Consider the following 22,500-nt stretch of genomic DNA (forward strand, 5'->3'; position numbering starts at 1 on the left):
CATTTGGTTCCTTCTTCACCCTTGGGTGATAAGAAACAGGAACCAAGGCAAAAAGTACTAAAATTGACCTCGTTGACTTCAGAGCCAAAACTGGCTTCTACGGCACCGTCTTAGGAGTCATCTAAAAAATTGGGTCATCGGCACCTGTTATGGCACCAACTATGTCTACAGCACTGATTTTGCCTAAATTGCAAATTTCTACCTTGGTGCCATCATTAAAGATTTTGACATTGATACCGATCATGGTACCGGCCATATCAATGACACCAAGCTTGCCTACAGTGTCTGTCCCATCAGCTCCCATACCTGACATTCCTACTGTACCTGATACTCCCCTACAGTGGATCCTTTCTTGGGCAACAGTTTAGCCCTTTCTTAGAATGTGCTGACTCCCTGTCAAGGATAGCTACTAGATCAACCAGGAGCCTCTCAGAATTAGATGTGGTGTGTCTTGTGTACCAGCAGCTGACAGCCAGAGGGATTGCTACACTTTCCAAAACTCCCTTCCCATCTCGACTTGGGAGCCTATCTCCACAGACTCCAACTTATTCTCCTCCTTTGACTCCTTGCAGGCTTTAAAATTCTTGGCACCAACACCCTTTACAGTTCCCATGCCTTTGGTTCCACTAGTGGAGCTCACTGTAGTTCCGGAGCCAACCCTTTTGCCTTCGAGTCATTCAGAGCCAGGTCTTCCCTAGGTTCAGGACTGGACTGCAGGCTCCGGGGTGCCTGGTATGGCACCGTTAATTTCTATGCTGCTGTCTGCCATGGTTCCAGGAGTCCTGATGATACCAAGCCCCTTGGGGCTCCGGCCTTGGGAGTAGGTTTATCAGAGCAGTGTGTGACCCTGGTTCCGAGGTTGCCCTTCTCAGTTACAGGCTCCCATCCCTCTTCAAGCAGACTTGCTTTCCAGGTGATGGAGAGGGCTCTTGCCTCTGTAGGCAAACCATCAGCATTGGAACACCAAATATGTCCTTTCTCTGAGCCACAGCTGACGCAGACAACCGCATCAAAACATTGAGCACAAGAGCCTCAGGATACCCTACCGTAGGGTGTCCCCTCTTCGGAGTCCTCATCAGAAACTCCCACTGAAAAGGTACCTCGTAAGAGGACATGCAAAAGAAGCACATGGACTCCCCTGAGGAGTCCCTCACTGAGGATACAGAATACAATGAAGGGGAGGGGTCCCCACACTCACCCACCGATGATGTTTCCATTGGAGACATTCTGAAAATCCTGAATCAGAGGTGTGACTGGAAGTCCACTAGCCCTTCCTCTGAAGAGTCTATATTCCTGCAGGCCTTTTGTGCTCAACCCTTCACTTCCTGGGTGACCCTGGCTGCAGATGAGCTGGTTCAACTCATTGTGCAGCATGCATGGAAAAGTTCTGATACTATTGAGCTAATCCCATGGAGACCAGATAAGTTTTTATCCCCTCCCAAGCAGCATCCGCACCAATCCAAGGATCTTCCTGTAGACGCTATGCTGGTGGTGGCTAATACTAAGAAGGAGCTTGCCGAGGAAAGCCAGACTGTCCGCCCCCCAAACAGGGAGTCTTGAGTGGTGGACAGGTTAGGGAAGTGAGTTTTTGCATCATTGACCTTTGCTGTTAGGTCTTTGAACTACCTGGCACATTTCACTAGGCTTTAGAGAGACTTAGTCTCTGAACTCCCCGAAACCTTAGCAGGAGCAGTCTCTGATGAGGTACATGACAAGGCTGCCTCACACTTTGCTACTCTGGAATCCATATCCAACTCCTCCATGCATTTGATTTCCCACATACTGAAGAAGTGGCTAGAGTGGCGGGTTCAGGTGTTGTCACGAGAGGTCACACCTGAATGCGCCTCTGTGATTTTGTGGACCCTTTTAAGTCTTCCTTTCTGAACACTCCAGTTGAAGCTCCTTCACTTTTTGGCCCATAAAGTAAAAGACACTTTGGCCAGGTGTGAGAAGGATGGCAAGACCCTGTCTGCTGTGGGCGTACATTTTCCCACCTCTCAATGACCCTACTCAAGGACCTAGAGGAGAGGAAAGATGTGGCACAAGAAATCTCAGGGGTCCTTTCCATGATACACGTGGTGAGTTTGCTCCCCAGGGCAGAGGGGGCAACTCTTCAGGAAGGCACCCCTACAAAGGCAGAGGGGGTCCACATAACCAGGGGTTCAGAGATTCTTTCTCTGGACAACCTTATCAGCACTCCTGAGCAGCAGCCAAATTGCTTTCCTCTGGAAGCAGTTGGGGGATGATTTTCCCTGTACCTTTCTGCCTGGCTGACAATAACTACAAATTCTTGGGTGCAACAGATGATAACCAGAGGTTATCATGTCCCATTCAATCTTTACCCAAAGCTTTCAAGATGAATTCCCGACATTCTACCCAGTCACAGGGAAACAGCAGCTCTGGAAATACAAAAGCTGCTTCAAAAAAGAGTAATTCAGACAGTCCCACCAGACCAGATAGGATCCGGATTCTACTCAAGATTCTTTTAGTGACAAAAAAGACAGGGGACTGGAGACCAGTTCTAGATCTCAGCATCCTGAACAAATTTGTCAAACAGGAAAAATTCTAGATGGTCACAGTTCAGTCTATCCTTCTGTTCTTGGAGAAAGATGATTGGATGTGCTCAGTAGATCTTCAGGATGCATACTACCACATAAAAATGGACAAGTGCTCCAGAAGATTCCTTCACTTCTGGCTAGGAGCCAATCACTTCCAATTCTGCACACTGCCCTTCGGACTCTCTACAGCTTCCAGAGTGTTCACCAAGTGCATGGCAGTAGTAACAGCTCACTTGTGACTTCAAGGATTATGGGTGTTTCCATATATAGACGATTGGCTCCTCACCACCCTCACCAAGCGTCTACTGGAGATGGCTCTAAACTACACTCTCAAACTGGCAGAATCCCTGGGAATCTCAATAAACTGGGGAAAGTGCAACTTGATTCCCTCTCAAAGCCTGGAATTTATAGAGGCAACTTTCAATACACATGCATGTCTAGTCTCTCTTCTGGACCACAGATTACACAGGATAAGATCCTAGATCCGGGTTATACTCTGTCAAAACCTAGTCTCTGCTTGGGTGGTTCTTCAGCTCCTGGGTTCCATGGCAGCGTCAATTACGATAGTGCCTTTAGCAAGACTACACATGAGAATTCTCCAATGGCTTCTACTGACACAGTAGTATCCCTTACACCATCCATTGTTCTTTCAGATACATATAACTCAACGATGCAAACAGGATCTAATGTGGTGGATGAAGCCAGACAAACAGCTAAGGAGTCACCCCTTCTTCCCACTTCAGTCCAGGGCCACAGTGACCACAGATGCTTCCCTGATAGGGTGGGGGGCTTTACCAAGGGGAGACTGTCCAAGGCACTTGGTCATGCAGAGGCCAATCTGCATATTAATATCCTAGAACTAAGGACAGTGCTTCTAGAATTGCAAACATTTCAATCCACCCTTCCATCAGGGACAATTGCTATACAGTCCAGCAACATGTCAGTAGTCTGGTACATCAACAAACAAGGGGGAACCAAGTCCTACCCAATTTGTTGAGAGGCCATGAGAATTTGGCAATGGGCGAAAGCTTCTGACTGCTTTCTCTTATTGCAACGCATATTCCTAGGGTTTCAATCATGATTGCAGACAAGCTAAGTAGATGTATCCTACTGCCTCATGAGTAGTCCCTCAATCCAGTTATGGCGGCAAAGATTTTCTGCCACTGAGGTCAACCCTGCTGCGATCTTTTTGCCTCCCCACTAAACAAAAAATGCAGCAGCTACTTTACCCTAATTCCCTCCACAGTGAGAATCCCCAAAGGACACTCTGATACACAGTTGGCCCATGGGACTTCTGTATGCCTTCCCTCCCTTCCCCTTGATTCCCCTTGTTCTATAGAAGGTCCTTCATCTGAGAAGCAAGGTAATCCTCATTGCCCTTTACTGGCAATGACAAATGTGGCTTCCCTTCCTTTGGCCTCACTTATTACACCAGCCCTAGATTCTGGATCCAACTCCAGAACTAATCTTGCATCCTCAAGGGATGACGTATCCAAACCTTTCCAATCTCAAGCTAACAGCTTGTTTTCTCCACTTCAGTAATAGCCAGGCAGAGTAACCTTTCCTCTCCTGTATGTAATATTCTTCTGGCTTCACATAAACCATCCACCAGGAAACTCTATCTCAGCAAGTGGAAGAGATTCCTTATTTGGTCCCAACAAAAGAAACTAGATCCTTGCTCAGTTCCTGTTACTTTGGTTTTAGATTATCTCTCAAATTTTCTACACTCAGGAGTGGCAGCATCCACAATTCAAGTCCATTTGACTGCAATTTCAAACTTTCATGATGATTTCCAAGATTCATCCCTTATCTCCTATCACCTCTACAAAACCCTTTTAAAAGGGGTCTTGCACATCAGACCACCTTTCAAAGAACCTATTGACCCTTGGGATTTAATGTTGGTGCTACAATCTCTGTTACAGCTACCCTTTGAACCTGTGGATTCTTGTGATATGAAAAGTTTGGCCTGGAAATAACTTTTTTAGTAGCCATAACTTCAGCTAGATGCATATCTGAGCTTCAGGCCTTATGTATCAAATGTCCTTATATGATCTTTCATAGAGACAGAGTATCACTCCGGACTAACCCCTCCTTCCTTCTGAAAATTATCTCAGAATTCACAATTAACCAGATGACTGACCTTCCTGTGTTTTTGCCAAACTATTCGAATAAAGGGGGAATACTGCCTTCATTTGTTGGATGTACATAAACAATTACGTTTTTATCTGCACAGAACAGAACCAGTATGTAAATAAGACCAGTTGTCTGTGTCTTTCTTCAGGTCCGAATTTGGGGGAACCTGTTTCTAAAGTGACCTTATTTAAGTGGTTGAGAAACTGTATATCCTTCATTTACCAAAAGAATAACATTCCTCTACCGAGCAAGGTCAAAGCACACTCAACCAGGTCAATGGCAACCTCTGCAACTTTTTATTCAAGGGCTTCAATGGATGATATCTGTGCAGCTGCAATCAGGTCTACTCCCCATACCTTTAAAACTCATTACAAATTGGACCTGGTCTCCAGGGGAAGAGCATCTTTTCGTTCAGTGGTACTCAGGAACATTCTTCCATAAGGACCTCCCAGGACATAAAGTAGCTAGGGACTCTGTCCCATCAGTAAGGAATGAATGAAGATTAACAACACATATGGAACGTTACGGTAAGAACATAATTCTTTTTCAAAAATCTTCTTTATTTTAAGAGCCAATGCAGATCGGTAGTGGCAATGTAATATAACTAAACACATCTATCAGTGGGAAAGGTTTCTTTAGTACATGTGTTTCATATAGTATTGAGTTATATTGGATATGTATCCAAAAAATGTAAAGTAGTAAGGGTAAGGCAAAGGTGTCAGCCACCCCAGTTCAACGTGTCAGGGAGCATGATACAAAGTTCCTGCATGCAAAATTGCTGGTACAGGCAGGTACTTCAGCACTTCATGTAGAAGCTACATAAAGAGCTGATTGGCTGTTGTAGGAAGCTGACTGGGACAAAAGTCCCAATCAGAAGCTTTCTACAGTAAAATGCAAAGTCTATTTTTTTCTCTTCTTTTGCTCTTCACTTGAAGAGGTGAGGTGGGACTCTATCATACAATCTTGTGATGATTAAATACATTTAAACACAGGGAACCCAAAAATCGGGTAAAGAAGAGATACTGCTGAAAGAATGTGAGATAAGGATGTGTAGAACAAAACTAAAAATTAAAAAGTAATTAAACATAAAGTGTACTTGATACTTAGCTAAGAAAATGTACTTAAAATGTGTTCCAATGCCGGTACAAGGGGTCCTTTACGATAAAATGTCAAGAGGAAAAGAACAGTTTCAGCTCATTATGAAATGACTTTGTAGTTTCAGTTTGGCACCTGCTGCCATGGGTACACTTGCACAAAAGTTATCATCATCAGTAGAGCAATATATATGGTGTAAAACATCAGATACATTTCTGCATGTGTTAGCAAAAATGCAGATTAATTAAGAGCTAACATTCAGCTGAGATATATAATGTGGTAACATGAGCCAGAAGGTTATTAAATGTCAAGCACAGCTGAGATGCTTAATGACTCAGGGAAGCAGATTACTGTATGTGTCAAATCAATGCATTATTGCTATTTTTTAGAAGCATACTTACAAAGATCAGTATTCAGGAATAACAGGTGTAATCATTAAAAGATAAAATATCACTTTGTTCATCACAGCAAGAATTCATGTTAACATTTTAGAGACATGACTATAGGCAAATGACTGGCCTGTTCTTCCAATTCACATTGGATAACAATAATTTATCTTGCATAAATATGTTTGTGCTTTTAGTCTGTAGATTTTTTAAGTGATCATGAACCATATATGTAAAAAAGACACCTTTACCAACTGCGTTATTTTATCTAGAGGTCTAGTCTGTTAATATTTTCAATAAATTCTCATAATTAAAGCTTAGTAGGTTTTATCAGTGTACAATTACTATACATATACTTTACCTTTCTAGCTATTCTTTCAAGGACAACTCTTGCGACAGGTATAATAGGTCCTCCTTCAGGATCATAGAAGGGACTCTGAGGGTGGTCCAAGCTTGTTAATGGTCGAATTTTTTCTTGAGGTATGGTTTGTTTGTTAGGTGCCTATAAGATAATAAACATGCAAAATATAATAACTTTAAAAAGTAAAATATTTTAATATGCGAGTTAATTTAGCAAATGCAAAGCTTCCGTACTTAGAAGATGTATTAAGGAAAATCAAGACTTTTGCAACAAAAGTATATAGCGCCTGTTATTAAGGAATAAATACATATTTATCTTTACATACTGTGAGACATTTCTGGTCATCATGTCCACTATCTATATCTTATGAATGTTAATAAGCAAAGCAGGAATACTACACTGTGAATTCAGGTGGTGTATTTGACATATCAAACTGCATACTGTGGAAAATATATTGTCTAGAAACTGAATAATGATGATATTGAATAAGTAATGATTATAGTGAATATGTAATGATGGTATTGAATGTGTAATGATGATATTGAATATGTTTGAATATTTAGCAAAGAAAGTCTACTTTCTAAGGTAGCCATTGAGGAAATGAGTGGATGGATGAATGAATAAATAAATGAAATGGATGAAAGAAAGACAAAATCATGAAACATTACTTCTGTTCAGGAATACTACAATTTTAGTAGCTTAAAATAATTGACCAGTGCAAGTATTTCACTTATGGCACAGAGTATAATGTTTAAAACAAATATATTAATTCCCACTAAGTGCATATTTTGAATATTATACCTTGACTCCCTGCACCTTCTCCTAATACAAGAAGATGAGTCTCTTTCATAGTCCCTAGGCACACTAACTGATGCTGTACAAAAATATTTAGTTTTGGTAAAACAACAGATATTTTCTGTACACTCAATGCAGTGAAATTTGCAAGGGGTGTAGGGAGACACAGCTCCCTATAATTGATGTGAGGGGGTGGACCAACCTCTTTTCCCCCATAACAACACACAACGCTTACAAACTTGATGTTTAATTGATGCAATATATCGCGATCAATGTTTAGCAGGATTTCCCTATACTTTGTCGATTATGTACTGAATGAGAACCTCTGTCTGGTAAAGATTCCAATAGTTTACCTGCATGTCTTATTTCACTGTATCAGGGTTTTATGAGCAAAGGCAGAAAATATAGGTTTATCATGGTTCGAGTTAAAGTGGAGAAACAGAGTATCAGCAAATATAGCTGATGATCTAATTTTCAGCTAAGCCAAGGGAGTTTTCTTGTTCCATAACTATGTAGTTCTGTAGCTACTTCTAAGCCTTTTAGAACATGGTCCATATCCTTGGATTCATATTTTCAGAACTGTAATGACTACAGGGATTTATAGGTAAAATAATAATTTAACTATATATATATATATATATATATATATATATATATATATATATATATATACAGAGAGGGAGTGAGAGAGAGCAGCTGATTGCAAGATAACTTTGTTGAAAAATTCACTGAGCACTGGAGTCCTGTTCTGATGAATAATTCTAGGAATATTTTTTATATAATTCACAAATATACTGCAGGTAGAGTATTTTTTTTATGATAAGATAACTAAGTAATATGTCTCCATCTATTTGGCATTACACTAGAACTATGAAGAAAAAACTTAAGAGTGTGAAACTAATATGCAACATATGTAGACAGCAAACTTGTCTAAGCTTACCAGCTCATCTGAGGTGTTGTATAACTATAGACCATCTGGTGTGTTATTGCTCAGCAGTTTCTAGTCAAAAACATCTTGTGACACCACAATGAATGCAGCTGATGGCAAGATAGGTATCACATAAGATGTAAAAGTGTTGGGTATATCTTTTATTTTCTCAGGCCTACACGTTTCCATAAAGGTACATGCACTGAATTGTAACTGAATTTCAGATTACCATGCATGCTGTGTAACACCTACATTTGCAATAGCCGTGCATAATGAAGACACTGTAAGTGTAACTTCTGATGGAAGCCATCACCTGAAAATTTAAAATGGGAGGTGTTTTTTTAAATATCTAGATGTGATAGAACTGAATGTTAAATGTGATGCTCAAGCTCCTTTTATACAACAAATCAGTGGAAAATGCTGCACACAGCAGCAAAATGGTAAAAAGTGCCTTACAATAAATCTGCTCATAAAGCAGTAGTACAACAAACACTGTCCAGTTTTCCACAAGGAAAGATACAAATCTCTTCTTAAACACAAGTAATGCAAAAGTGACTTAATTAACAGGAAGGAATGTGAGATGCTTGGCCAAAATGAGATTTGTCAGATTTTCTTTTTTATGAAACTAAGTAAAACAGAGTAGTCTTGACAGAAAGTTGTATTCAAAATAGACTTTAATAGAAGATGTTAACTCTGGGTGGCAGCAGTGGTGCAGCGGTTATCTTTGCCCCCTCACAGCAAGAGGTTCTCTGGTTCAATCCTCAGCTGGGGTGCCTTCTGTGCGGAGTCTGCATGTCCTCCCTGTGGTCACGTGGGTTTCCTCTGGGTGGTCTGGTTTCCTCCCACATCCCAAAGACATGCTGTAGGTGGATTGGACACTCTAAATTGGCCCTAGGCGTGCGTGTATGCACCTTCTGTGGAAGGTTGGGCGCTGGGCTGGCAACTCGACACTGTAAAACTATACTGCCAGTCATAAGCGGACAGTTGATCCACTGTAGCAACCCCTAACCGGAAAAAGCTGAAAGAAGAAGATGTTAACTCTGTTGATGAAGTGAGTGATAAAACAAACAATGTCCAATAAAACAGCTAAGAAAACTTCATGCTTGCATTGTTAATTCATTAATTATCTCTCCTGTGAATGAACATTATGTCCGTTTTTAATTAAATCCACCCATTTGGAAAAAAGTTGAATAAAATGAATCCTTTTACAGCCAACTCTGTTGTTACTGAGCATGACATAGGGCAACTTGCCATCTTCATATGGCAGACCCAACACATTCAACTGAGCATGAAAGTAATTCAGACCATACCTCTCAACTTATCAGCACAAGAAATCTGAACAAGACCAAACAAAATGGCGGGACAAAAGCCCAAACATATGGACCGATTTTAAATATTGCTATTATAATTTAGAAAGTTGCTAGAGTAACAGGGTTTGTGTTAACATACATTTTCTGCAGGATTGTAAGTCTGAAACTCAAAGATATGTCATTTAATGACTTCAATCCTCAAATCATCCCAGTGATTTGCAAGAAAACCACAAATTTTATGAGGAACAGACCAAAGATTTGAGCCAAAATCTGGGCATTCTGCAAAAATCTGGACAGTTGAAAGGTATGCTTCAGGTACCAGACTAAATTTAAGAAGAATTTAAATAGTACCAATAAGTTGCTCATTCTTTGGTCTCTGAATTAAATGGTATGATTATTAAAAATGAACGGTCGATTTCACCCTTGGTAGGGTGGTCGCTGTATTGGACTCTTGCCTGATGTAAGCTCTGCAACTGGATCCAGCACTACAAATCTCTGAGTCTTCAGTAATCTAGATCAACTGTTCATAGATTCTAATTTATCAGAGAGAGAGAAAAAAAGAAAGAAAAGGGCAGTCAAGAACATTTTATATCAAGGTGCAGCTATGGTTGGATAAAGACTTCTTCAGTATGTCCACAGGAAATAGTCTGATAACTTAAAAGCACATTGAATAAGTAGGCCGCATAACCCACTACTTTTAGCATACTAAACTGAAGGTGTTTTACCTTCTAGGAACTAAAGTATATGACTCCCTGGAGGAAGTATGCACTAATCTTTGAGAAGATGGAGCCCTTACACAAGAAGGCAGACAGTGCATTGTTTCCCAAAGAAGGATTATTCAGATAACAATAGAATCGATTGCAAATGATCGTTTGTATGAGGCTGCAAGTGCATGAGTGGAGGGGGAGATAATGAAAGGGGGATGTTTTATTTTATTTCTTTTGCTTTGCTGTAGTCACCCATAACAGTTTCATGCCCATCTCTAACTCTCAGTCTCTTACCACCATAATCAGGGGCAAATCTAGAAATAATCAAGGCGCCTCTTACCATCAGAATCAGAGGCAAATCCAAAAATAATCAGAGAACAATCAAGAACACTTTTTATAATATTAACATTATTAACTTGGGAAATTGACAAAATAAGAGAATGTAGATTAAGGTGCATTTTCTGAAGTAAAATAAACCTGTAACTCTAATTATTGCCATTATTTGTTAAGTGTAATCTACCAACTTTCTCCCAAAATCAACAGATTTAAAGGGGAATAAGAGGAACAGAACAAAATATTGATTCAAAACCAAGTACATTTCTAAAAATCAGGGATAGATGAAAGGTATGGGCCCATCAATCCAATTCCCCAATCTTTGTTTTTTTACACACACACACACACACACACACACACACACACACACACACACACACACACACATATATATGTGTGTGTGTGTGTGTGTGTGTGTGTGTGTGTGTGTGTGTGTGTGTGTGTGTCTTGCCATTTTTAATTTCTCCAAGTCTTTTGGGTTTCTAATACCATGACAGGAATGGACCCCATTCCTAAGTCAATGTATGATTAAAGTTCATGAAATTAGTATTGTTTCATTTTTTGTTGTCAGCCAAAAGTGCTCTTCGCAGCACCTGCAATGTGCCCAGTAATGACTCCTTCTGCAATTCATATGGTGTTACATGAATTGGTAACATATTTAAATACTATTTTAAATTCTTTTTTATAAGACCCATTGCTCCTACTATTATTGTGTATCTTTCTTCCACATGGCTCTCATTTCTGCCTGCAGATCCAGGTATTTTATGACTTTGTGTCTCCCTGTATGCAAGACCCTGTAGTCACTAGGTGTGGCAATTTCAATGAGCGATGCTATTTTTGTCTTCTTTTCTTGGACCACTGTATCCGGTTTTCTAGCATCTATCTTTTGGACTGATGGTATTGGGTGATCCCATGTGATATAAACTTCATCATTTTCTATAATTCTTTGTGGCTCATGTTTCCAGCCACTTTGATACCATAATGTTTGCACAATCTCCAGTGTAACAGTCTCACCACATTATTATGCCTTTTAGTTTACAGTCCCTCTACCATTAGTGCATTGCAATCAGCAACAAGGTGTGTGACTGTTTCCAATTTGGTTTTACAAAACCTACATATGTCTGTTTCTCCCACATGTTCAATGGACTTTGTAAACCAGTGTGTATGTAGCCCACTATCTTGGGCTGCCAATATCAACCTTTCATTTCTTGATGTGAAGTCACCTCTCCTTCCTGCATTCGTTCTTGTTCACCATGAGGCTCTTCCAGAAGTTTTCTATACTTGCAACTATATTTATGTTTTTTCCACATTTCTTGCCTTCTCATCTGTTCCTTCACCTTATAATCTTTCTTTTGTTTTTTTTAGCACATTCAGTTGCTGCCTGATTTTTATCTACTTCTGGTTTGATTTCCATTCCTGCTTGACATCGATATGCTTCTGCTAAATTAAGCAGAGATGTCATCTTAGATTTATTCTCCTCATGTTTCAAAACTTTCACTACATTTGGATCTTGTAAGGTCAGTAGATATGTGTGGAGTCCCACGATTGCAGATCTATACATGTTATCAATTTCAAGGAGGCCCATCCCTCCTTCAGAATGGGGAATATATAATCTTGGTATACAATGATTTTTATAAATCATTTGGTAAGCATGACTCATCCTTCTTGTTTTAATACCCAATCTATCCAACACTTTTTGGGGCCAGTCAATCACTCCAAAACTGTAAGTTAGGACAGGAAGAGCAAATTGATTTATGGCTTGGATCTTGTTCCTAGATGCCAATGCTGTTTTCAGGATTAGTTTAAGTCTTCTAAAGTACTCCTTACTGAGTTTTATTTGCATTTGTTCATGTTTTATTGCTGATCCTTCATCAATTCCCAAGTATTTATACACTCCCTCTTGCTCAAGTTCTTTTATATCACATTCTTGTCCCAAACTAATGTTTTCCTGGTGCTGCAGTTTTCCTTTTCTAAAGGTTGCTTTTGCACATTTATCAAGACCAAATGACATTACAATATCATTTGAAAAAGTTTTGACAACCTGCAGCTGTGCTTTTCAGTTCCTCGTCTGATGAGCTATACAGTTTTAAATAATTGACAAAGAGAAGATGAGAAGTCATTAGTCTTTGTTATTTTCTAGGAGCCAAATTGTAGCCATGGCCTAAGCTGTTAAGTAAACAGCTTAATGGATTAATGGCAAGGCAGAATAGCAACGGTGACAAAGAGTCAATCTGGAATACCCCCCTTTGAATTATTTTTATCCCTGGGATAATAATCTGTCCTTTATCATGGCTTAATTGCAAACTGGTCTGCCACTGTTTCATGGTTACTGTAATCTAGTCAATCAGTGTAGGGTGTATCTTATACATTTTTATGCACTCTTTTATCCATGAATGTAGGATACTGTCAATTTTTTGCAGTCAATCCATGCCATACTTGGATTCTTCCCCTTTTTACAGTTCTCCACTATAACTTTGTTTAACAACAAATGATCCTTTGTTCCATATGTCTTTCTTTTATTGCCCTTTTGTTCTACTGCCATAATTGAGTTTTCTTCTAAATGACTATAAACTCTGTTGGCGTCAATTTCTGTGTATAGTTTATACATCATTGGAAGACAAGTTAATGGTCTATATTTTTTTGGGTAGCTTGCAGGTTCACTCTTAAGTAAAAACATTGTTTTTCCTGTATGTAAATATAAAAAAAGTTACTGCTCAGGGTCAAACCAGGCTGTCATCAGTTCAGGTATGACATACACCAAGTAAATCCAAGTATAGGATACACAAGATAAGTCTCTTCAGACATTCTGTTAAGTAAAAACGTCTATTCAGACCTCCATATATAAAAAGCAAATCCAAACTCAAGAAATAAAAGTAGGCGATCTTTTTATTAGTAACAAGTCCAGTAAGCGCTTTCGCTATGTAGCTTTATCAAACCTTTAAAGACAGGCACTAAAAATCCTTTTTATATAGTCTCATCAATTTCTTAAAAAGACAATTAAGCAATTAGCTAATAAACATTTAAAAAGGACATCCATACAAGATGATTGTTTTTCCTGTAGTTAACCAGTGCGGTGTGTGTTCGGGTTGTGCATACAAATAGTTCTTACTCGTGGCTAAATCCTTGTGTAAAGAAGTTAATACTTTAAGCCAAAAGTTAGGTACTGCATCTGGGCCTGGGGGGTTTCCAATTAGAGGTTTTTCTTGACTCTGTTTCAATCTCTCTGGCTGTTACTTCATCCCATTTCATATTCTGTACCTTTAAACTTCTTATTCCTTCTTTTACGTCTTCTATGCATTTAGTATCTTTGTTATGTACCACAGGAACTTCATAGATACTGCTCCAAAATGTATCTACTTCCTCTTTTTTGGTGGTCATTATTTCCCAATTCTCTATAAAACTTTTTTGGGTCATCAATAAATTGTGTGTGTCTGTGTGTGTGTGTGTGTGTGTGTGTGTGTGTGTGTGTGTGTGTGTGTGTGTGTGTGTGTGTGTGTGTGTGTGTGTGTAAGTATATATGTATACATCCATAGACATATGTGTATGTGTGTATATATATATATATATATATATATATATATATATATATATATATATATATATATACATAAATATAGACGGATATAGATGGATAGGGTCTATGTTAAATCAGTGAACATTTTTTAAGAGCAAAAGCTGACAATTTCCCTGGGAAAAAAATATCTGTTCCGTGTCTTTGGGAATGTCAGTTTTCGGTCTTAAAGGGTCGATAAATCAGCATTCGCTATTTTAAGTGTTTGCTGATTTAATATAGACCTGATGGATATATAGATGTACTGCACTTAACTGACAGACGCAAATATCTACCACAAAATGTAGACAACACATATGTCAGTACACTACTACATATGCACAAAGCAGTAACCTTGGTACTAAATAGCCACTTCGACATGTCATGCGTCTATCATTGTCTGTACTGTTGAATATCTATGGATTGAGAAAGTTTAACTCTAAACAGCAGAAGGGTGTCTGTTGGACACAAGAACTGCTTCTGCAGGTATGCACAACTGTGGTTCTCTTTTTATGCCTCGTTTTTCACAATTTGGTCCACAGTACGTAATTGACCTCACATAGCATATGGTGACTAATTCCCTTATATGACTGTCACTCTTGGCTTGGCTGCACACAGAAAGCATTGGGTGCCTGTAAGGTCAGTAAAGGACTCACTCCCCAGAAATTTTGGAAGCACTGTCACCCTGCTTCCCTTACCATCACATCGCTTGGTACCGTATTCTGCTTAGATATCATTCTACATATACTTGTGGTCAGGTTAATGTTTTGGCATTTACCCCTCTTTCTATTCCCTCATTCTCACTGTCTCATTTTGTGCTTAGTTGCATTCGAGTCAGTACTCATAGAGCATTTTTTTTTACTCTTAGTTTGGGTGGTAGCAAAAACATATATAGGTTATCTTGCCAGGGTTTGCAATTTTATTACTAAAATAGATATATGTTGCTTGATTGTGTACGAGTACTGAAAAATGTACATGGTAGAAACTAAGCAGTCACCTGTTAAATTCCCCGACTCTATACCAAGTGAAACCAGTAAAAATGAGGAGTAGCAAATATGAGCACTGATATTAGGAGTATATCACTTCCTAATTGCAGTAAAAATTTAAATTAGTTGTACTTCTACTTTTCAGAATGTAATGGAATGTAACCTGTATTGCTGTACAATGACAGAAATTGTACATTCTAAACACAGCATTTTGCAGCAAAATGAAGTATTTCCATTTTATCCAAGATGGTGTGACCTCCAAGTTAGCACATTTAGTTACAATGAAATTGCTATGTTTGACCTCAAACTACCTGTCTGATTTACAGTATGATTAACAGAGTAGTTTCATCATTAGTGAGTTTTAAGCCGCACATTCTTCACTTTATAACTTGTTCAGTTATATTTCTGTATTTTCAATGCGATACATTGCACATTTTCTAAAAATCAAATTTTTTTACATTAATGACAGTTTACCTGAGTTAAATAAGTTATATGTATGTAAGAGGGTAGAATTGTAATCTGTTTCTACTGTGCTCAGGGACTAACTTACATTCTTAATGATTTATTTTACTACCTTACTAAAATACCAAACCTAAATGTTTGAAGGGGAAATAATACCTTATGTCACATTTCCTCTATTAAAGCTATACAGTACATCATTCAGTGAATGGCAATCAAAGTAAAGAAAAATAAGATGTTGTATAATAAGTACTATCAGCTCAGCGGGAGTTGTTTAGTACAGTACTGAGTGATAAACATGTACCTCAATAATTATATTGCCCCTTTGACCTGAGATATGGCTGAAAATAGCCTATGAGGGCAGAATTGACTTAGCTACTTAGCACATAAATAAATTAAAATTAAAATGGCAGAAATGGAAGAGTTGAAATGCCATCTATCAAACAGCTGTAAAGACTTAAATCCTTATTGGCTACTCAGATTACACAGGATTGATGAGATCACAGTGCAGGGACAGAAGGATTGGGGCGGTGTCAGTGACTGTGTGAAGCCAGCTTACCAATGCTGAGGTGTATCTCAGACAACCACGGTGCAGGTACCCTACAAATGCTGTGCATTATAATGCACAGCACATGTGCCAGGGCATATTCTTGGCCCTAATAAGCATCACTCATGACCTTTAGACATAATTCCTTGTATGCTGAGGCATGCATGTGCCTTCTTGGAGGTGTACCAGTCCCTTGTTTTACAGATCATGCATACCAAGTTCTTGACAGGCAATGTTGTGCCACCATCAAAAAAAAAACTTAAATGGCTGTCAATATAGATCTGAGGAAAACTGAGAAAGACAAATAGCGGTGAGACAAAACAGTCCATAAGCATTATAAATAAAAGTATTAAAGAAAAAGGGAATCATTTCTATCTCTTCAGCTATCCTGGATAAAGAAAAGAGACTATTCTAAAAGCCCTGCATTGTATGTGTCTGACATGGAATATATGGTATTTTAGTTTGTGTGGTACATGGGATGTCTTGTATCTTGCACTGTTTTGTTTTGAGAACTCCTGTCCTCATGGTATGAGACTTTGCTACTCATTATGAATCTCATTCCTTAATCCTGTGGTACAAAATATTTCATTTCTTTACAACAGACCCATGCAGGATGGTGGTATATATGGAATCTATACTCAGAACTTAGTGTCTGCTGCACAAGTTCTGGAATAAAAATGATAGCTTTGGTATGCTGTATAAATCTTCTATGCAGTTTATTCCTGGTGTCATCCATCCTAACCACTACAGATATCATGCCTAAAGCCTTAGCTTATCTCTAAATGCTTGCATGAGAATATCTAAACAAGAGCTTACCTTGGATTGATGACCAGTTAATTGGGTTTCAGTTGCAAAACACAACTGGTCATATTTACATTTAATTGCAGGTTATATTACTCAGATGCAGTCATTGCAGGCTCACTGTCTGTGTGACTCTGTCATATGCTATATGAAAATTACCCTGCCTTCAATGTTGTACAATAAAAAAAAAAGTATATATAAGTAAGAGGGGGTGAGTTTCAACCCCAGCATGATCCCCTGTAAAAATAATTATTTTTATGTGTATGGCCTGTTGGCAAGTCATTTTTGTTATAGATGAGTTATAAACGAACAGCTGATTTTCTGGTGATAGTATCTCAGATGTTCTTAGGGGAAGAAAAAGCAACTGTAGAAATCTTTCTAAAATATCTCAATGAATAACAATCATGTTAAAGTGCTTTAGAATCACTCTCCAAGTGATGGAGCCTTTTATGATGGCTACATAGTGGGAACAGTGCATGGTCTTGGTTCACCTAGAACAGTGCTATAGATTACTAGAAGTTGTACATGTCAAAATATCAATAGAAGACACTGTCAGAAAAATATGTATTAATGTGTGTATTAGTAATATGCTTAGTGCATTTAGAGCTTGAAAAGCGTTAACACATTTATTCTATTTCATACTGCATAAATCTGTACAAACTGCAGATGCTTTCTGACCTTGTACTGTTAGCTAAAATCTTGCTTGTACCTTGGAAATTTACTGAGAAGCAGATGAATTCTGCTTATGTTAGGAAAATAATGAATAGAACAATACTACTTGTATGAAGCTTAGACAAGAAGTTCTGTTTGTGCTGCGAGAAAATACACAGCTGTAGAAGCTATAGATAATTGGGACAAAGCCTGTTTGAAAATATGAACTGCAATCAGCATTTGCTTGTATCTGAGTTAAAAGAGTACCTTGAAATGTAACACTGTACAATGGAAGCTTGTAAATGAATTAGTGCCCACCAAGGCCAGGTTGTTTATCTCAAATGTTTCTCACAAATCCAGTCATGTCAGTAGAAAATCTGAGTAACATCTGCTGTAGAACAATACTGAAAGTTGTGTTTGATTACGTCAGCCATAGAAGGCCATGTCTTGTAAAATAGTATAAGAATAAGCATACTTCCTGTTAGTAGTTAGACAAATCCGTGTATTTGCATGTTTTTGTCTCCTTGCGGCAAGTAAATAAATATATCTTAACTGAACCTTACATGTATTGGTCTTTGAAGTTTTTTCCTTTGACAGACACACACAGCCATGGATGAGTAACAAAAGTTCTTGGCCACAATTCATTAGTAGGACTAGTGCAAAGCAGCATATCAGTTGGACCAGTGAACGGCTACACATCCTTATGAACATTTCATAACCAAAGATCAGTGCAGGCACAGTACAACCATATAGCAGCACACACAGAACAAGATGACAGATCAGGAGGAGCACCAAACTGAACCAGATCAATAGGAGCTGTAGGTGACTACATAACAATAGGAGCTGTAGGTGACTACATAGCAATAAGTGGGGTTTACAGACATAAATTTGGAGGAGCAATGTATAGCTACATGTCAGTAAGAGCAGAGCACACCCACTGGTCAGTAGGAAAAGTGCACAAACATAGATCAGCGGGAGCAGTGCTTGGCTACAGATCAGTAGGGTCAGTGTGCAGCCATATCTTAGTAAGAGCAGTGCATTGTCATAGATCAATATGTGTAGTGCATGGGCCTGAATTAGTAGGAGCAGAGCATGATCATAGGTCAGTAGGAGCAGTGCATGGCCATAGGTCAGTAGATGAAGTGCATAGCCACAGGTCAGGTGGAGCAGTGAATGGCCATAGGTCAGTGGACGCAGTGCTTGACCATAGATCAGTAGGAGCAGTGCTGGGCCATATGTCAGTAGGAGAAGTGCATGGCCATAGGTCAGTAAGAGCTGTGCATGGCCATAGGTCAATGGAAGCAGTGGTTGACCGTAGATCAGTAGGAGCAGTGCTGGGCCATATGTCAGTGGAATCAGTGAATGGCCATAGGTCAGTTGGGGCAGTGTATAGCAAGTGACACTGAGAATCTCTGAGCAGAATTTGGATGCTGTCAGCATACTAACATGCATTCAATCAAATTCACTGCAAACATTGTTCCTACTGATTCTACGGAGGGCCTCACATGCAGGAAGGAAAACTGCATTTTCTCTGATATGCTTAACTGTGTGGCTGTTGTGAGAGTGGGTCTAAGTCCTCAGATGATATTGAATTGTCAGGCTATCTTTATGAATGCAAAAAATTAAGTCTCTTTCTTCTGTCTCTGTCCTTGTCTCTCTCTTTTTTTAATGGGGGGGGGGGGGCAACATCTACATATTTTAAGGGAAACATCCCCATATTTATCTGAAGTCCTGATATTACTTCTGATGTTTTATTAATATTAGTTCAGCATTACTTCGGATCCCCTTATACTGAAGGTGATGGGATTTTATATTCAGCCACATAAAACAAAAAAAGCAGAACTGAGAAACATGTTACACTTGTTAAATTGCATTTATGAATGAGCTTGGAAATCTATGTATTCTTCTGCCATCTAATGCAACTCTTCAGTTCTGTTACTTGGCATCCTACATATCTTCTTAATCATATACCTTGTGCTACCTGTTCTAAACTGTCACAGCATTGTTGTATGTTAAATGCAAAACTACTTGATTAATCTGAGATATTGTAGTTTTAAAATATGTCATATATATAATTTACTAACTTGTAAACCAAGCTGGTAACAGAGTGTAGTTTAAGCCTTACATTACTGATATAGTGGACTTTATTCAAGCAGAGTTTTTAATGTGGGTATTCTGATCCACAAATACAGTTTGTCCCGATATGAACACCTTTGTATCTAGTCAGACACATTTACCTCTATAATTCCACAAATAAAAATAAAAATAAAACATAAACAAATATAACAACAGAAAGGCCAGTGAATCCAAACGGTAAATATTTATTACATAAAAGAAATACAAAACTCACTCTAGTGCCTCGACTTACTAGCCTTCAAGAAGTAAAAAATACATTTCATCATCCCTTAAATTACACAATAAAAGCACCTGACTCATCTTATTAAACAATTACAATCAAATTTAAAATTATCTCTCTACACTCATCTCTGTTCCACAAAGGAGAACAGTCTTATTCTCCAGTCTGTTCATCCATTTTCACTACTTACATTAATGAAATCATGACTGTTGGAAACCAGATCCTATGCCAGCATGCAATGGACAATATGTCCATAGCCCAGGACACCAGCATGTAAAATGTAGGCGGATGGGTTATGGAAATGCTAAACAGAATTAAATGAATATGCAACTGCCACATACTACACAGACAAAACAGATGAAGTCCAGACCTAGGAGTTGTGACCCACAGACCTTAACTGTTGTTTTGTATGAAGTTATATAGGCTTTGTACCCAGAGTGTGGCAGTAACTGCATCATTGCATTGGTTCTTACTACAGAAAAGAATGGCCATGCAACAGCAAAATGGTACATCTCAAGCCATAATAGGAGAGTAGCATTAATGACATCATCTCAGTTCACAGAATCGTCTTTTCATTAAAAATCTGACTCACAAAAACTCAGCCTTACCATTGGCATGTCCCTGGAGCTGTTATTTTATGTAAGGGAGTACGTTCAAATACCCCACATGGATGGTTTGAAGATGCAGAATCCTTGCCAAACCATGAGCAAGGGGCAATTTTGTTTAGTTCTGCTTTTGATGTAGGACTTTGACAAATTAATATGAATCCACATACATTCTTCAAAATTATGTTATTTATCTTTCTCATGATCTCATGAAATAATCTATAATAAACAATGTATTTTTCTTGGTCAATGCATATAAAAACTTGTACATCACCTAATAAACTTGGCAGCAATAAGATACAGTGTCCGACAACCATTACAATAATTTGGAAATTAAAGCAGTCTGAAGAAAATAGGAAGCCAAATGATCATAGAAAGAAATGATGATTTTAATTAAGATTACTCCAGGGAATAAAACAATGCTCAATTTCCTGCTCTAATGAGCTAATATGAGCACTGAGATATTTTAATATAGATAAAAGGAAAATTATTATGACAAGCTTATCTAAATCAAGTGTTCTCTTTCTAAAAGTGTCACACACAGATATATTATTAATACACTAGTCATTCAACCTGATGAAATATGTTTTATTATGAAACAGAAGAAGTAAAGGACTGGTTTAGTCAATGATTCTTTGTTCTTCTTTGAAGATTATAGTGGTAATCTTGATTATAATAAATGATGTAGCTATTGTTTTATGCTGTTTACATTCCTTTATAATGCACTTTTTAATACAGTGCCGGCTGGTTCATTATGCAACTCAGAAACACTTGACTCCAGTACCCATGTCCTATTTTTAAGGACATCCTATAAGAACTAATACACTTGGTTAAACAGAAATCAATATACTTATTTAGAAAACCTAATATAATATAAAATTATATTATAGAATTTTGCCCATATGTCAGTAATGCAGTAAATTTTAAATAAAATAGTCATAACCTACAGGGGATGGATTAATAATTTGAATGACTCAGTTTCAAGTAATCTGGCAATAATAATGTTCTAAAGAGGCTGTGGGTATCATTTTCAAAAATATTGTGATAGCTAGGTTGTACCACATGGTGATTGCTGGATATTAAAGGGATCATATCTTCCCATAAAGCTAGTAAGGTGATGTGAGGCAGCAGAGGGTACTCTTGGTTTAGTATGGATAATTTTTACTGAACACTGAATATAATTGTTAGCTTGCTTCATCTGGCATGAGAGATGGGGAAATATGCATGGTATATTATATTATCATTAGCATTCAGAGAAATGCATTACAGAAGTATAAATGACGTATGTCATGTGTTGATGAATAATGGAAGATAATCGATTCAGGAATGTAGCAGTATGATGTCATTATTGGAGAATGACAGAATACAATGTACGACATCAGGATATGGTAACCTACTAAAAAATAACTGTTTTTTTTAAGGAAGAAAAACAGAAAACAAAACTGTAAGCCATGGTTCTACAGTACTGCTTAATTTTAGTCAAACATGAGAAAGATATTGTGTGAGCCTTGCAGTTTAGCATTGTAGCAGTATATTACTTATCTAACAAAAAACAAACAGTACTGTATACTGTGTGAAGGATTTACTCACACTAAACAAAGTGTTTTAGGACTACTTCTCACTTCTGATAAACATGCGTTTTATTATTTGTCAAATGTTATTTATACTGAAATAGTTTAGTAAAGTTGGTTCATATCAATTGCTTGAAATTGCAAATGGTAAATGCAGTTTAGCCTTCTATTCTTTTATTGTAATGCAATTTAACAAACGTTAATGCTTTCATTGCTGCAGTTGAAATTAAAATAAAGTTGTGGAAATATACACATTAGATAGTTAAGAGAAATGCTGTCTTGACTACACACACAGTAAATCAGTTTCCCCAAAGAAGACAGTGGCTACTTACCCACAGGTGAACAGAAGATAACTAGAGACTGAGGAA

The 22,500-nt window shown here is 38.1% G+C and overlaps 1 protein-coding gene across 1 annotated transcript in view; it reads right to left on the minus strand.

The window, feature by feature from the left end:
• Positions 1-22,500, minus strand: part of SPON1 (spondin 1) — a 1,605,397-nt gene that overhangs the window by 244,199 nt on the left and 1,338,698 nt on the right. Inside the window, exon 9 of the mRNA XM_044059306.1 lies at positions 6,534-6,674. Within this exon, the coding sequence (XP_043915241.1) occupies positions 6,534-6,674 (141 nt within the window). The remainder of the gene's footprint in view (positions 1-6,533; positions 6,675-22,500) is intronic.

This window comes from Protopterus annectens, chromosome 17.part0 (genome assembly GCF_019279795.1).
Source record: "Protopterus annectens isolate FY-2018-M chromosome 17.part0, PAN1.0, whole genome shotgun sequence".
Taxonomy (NCBI): Eukaryota; Metazoa; Chordata; order Ceratodontiformes; family Protopteridae; genus Protopterus; species Protopterus annectens.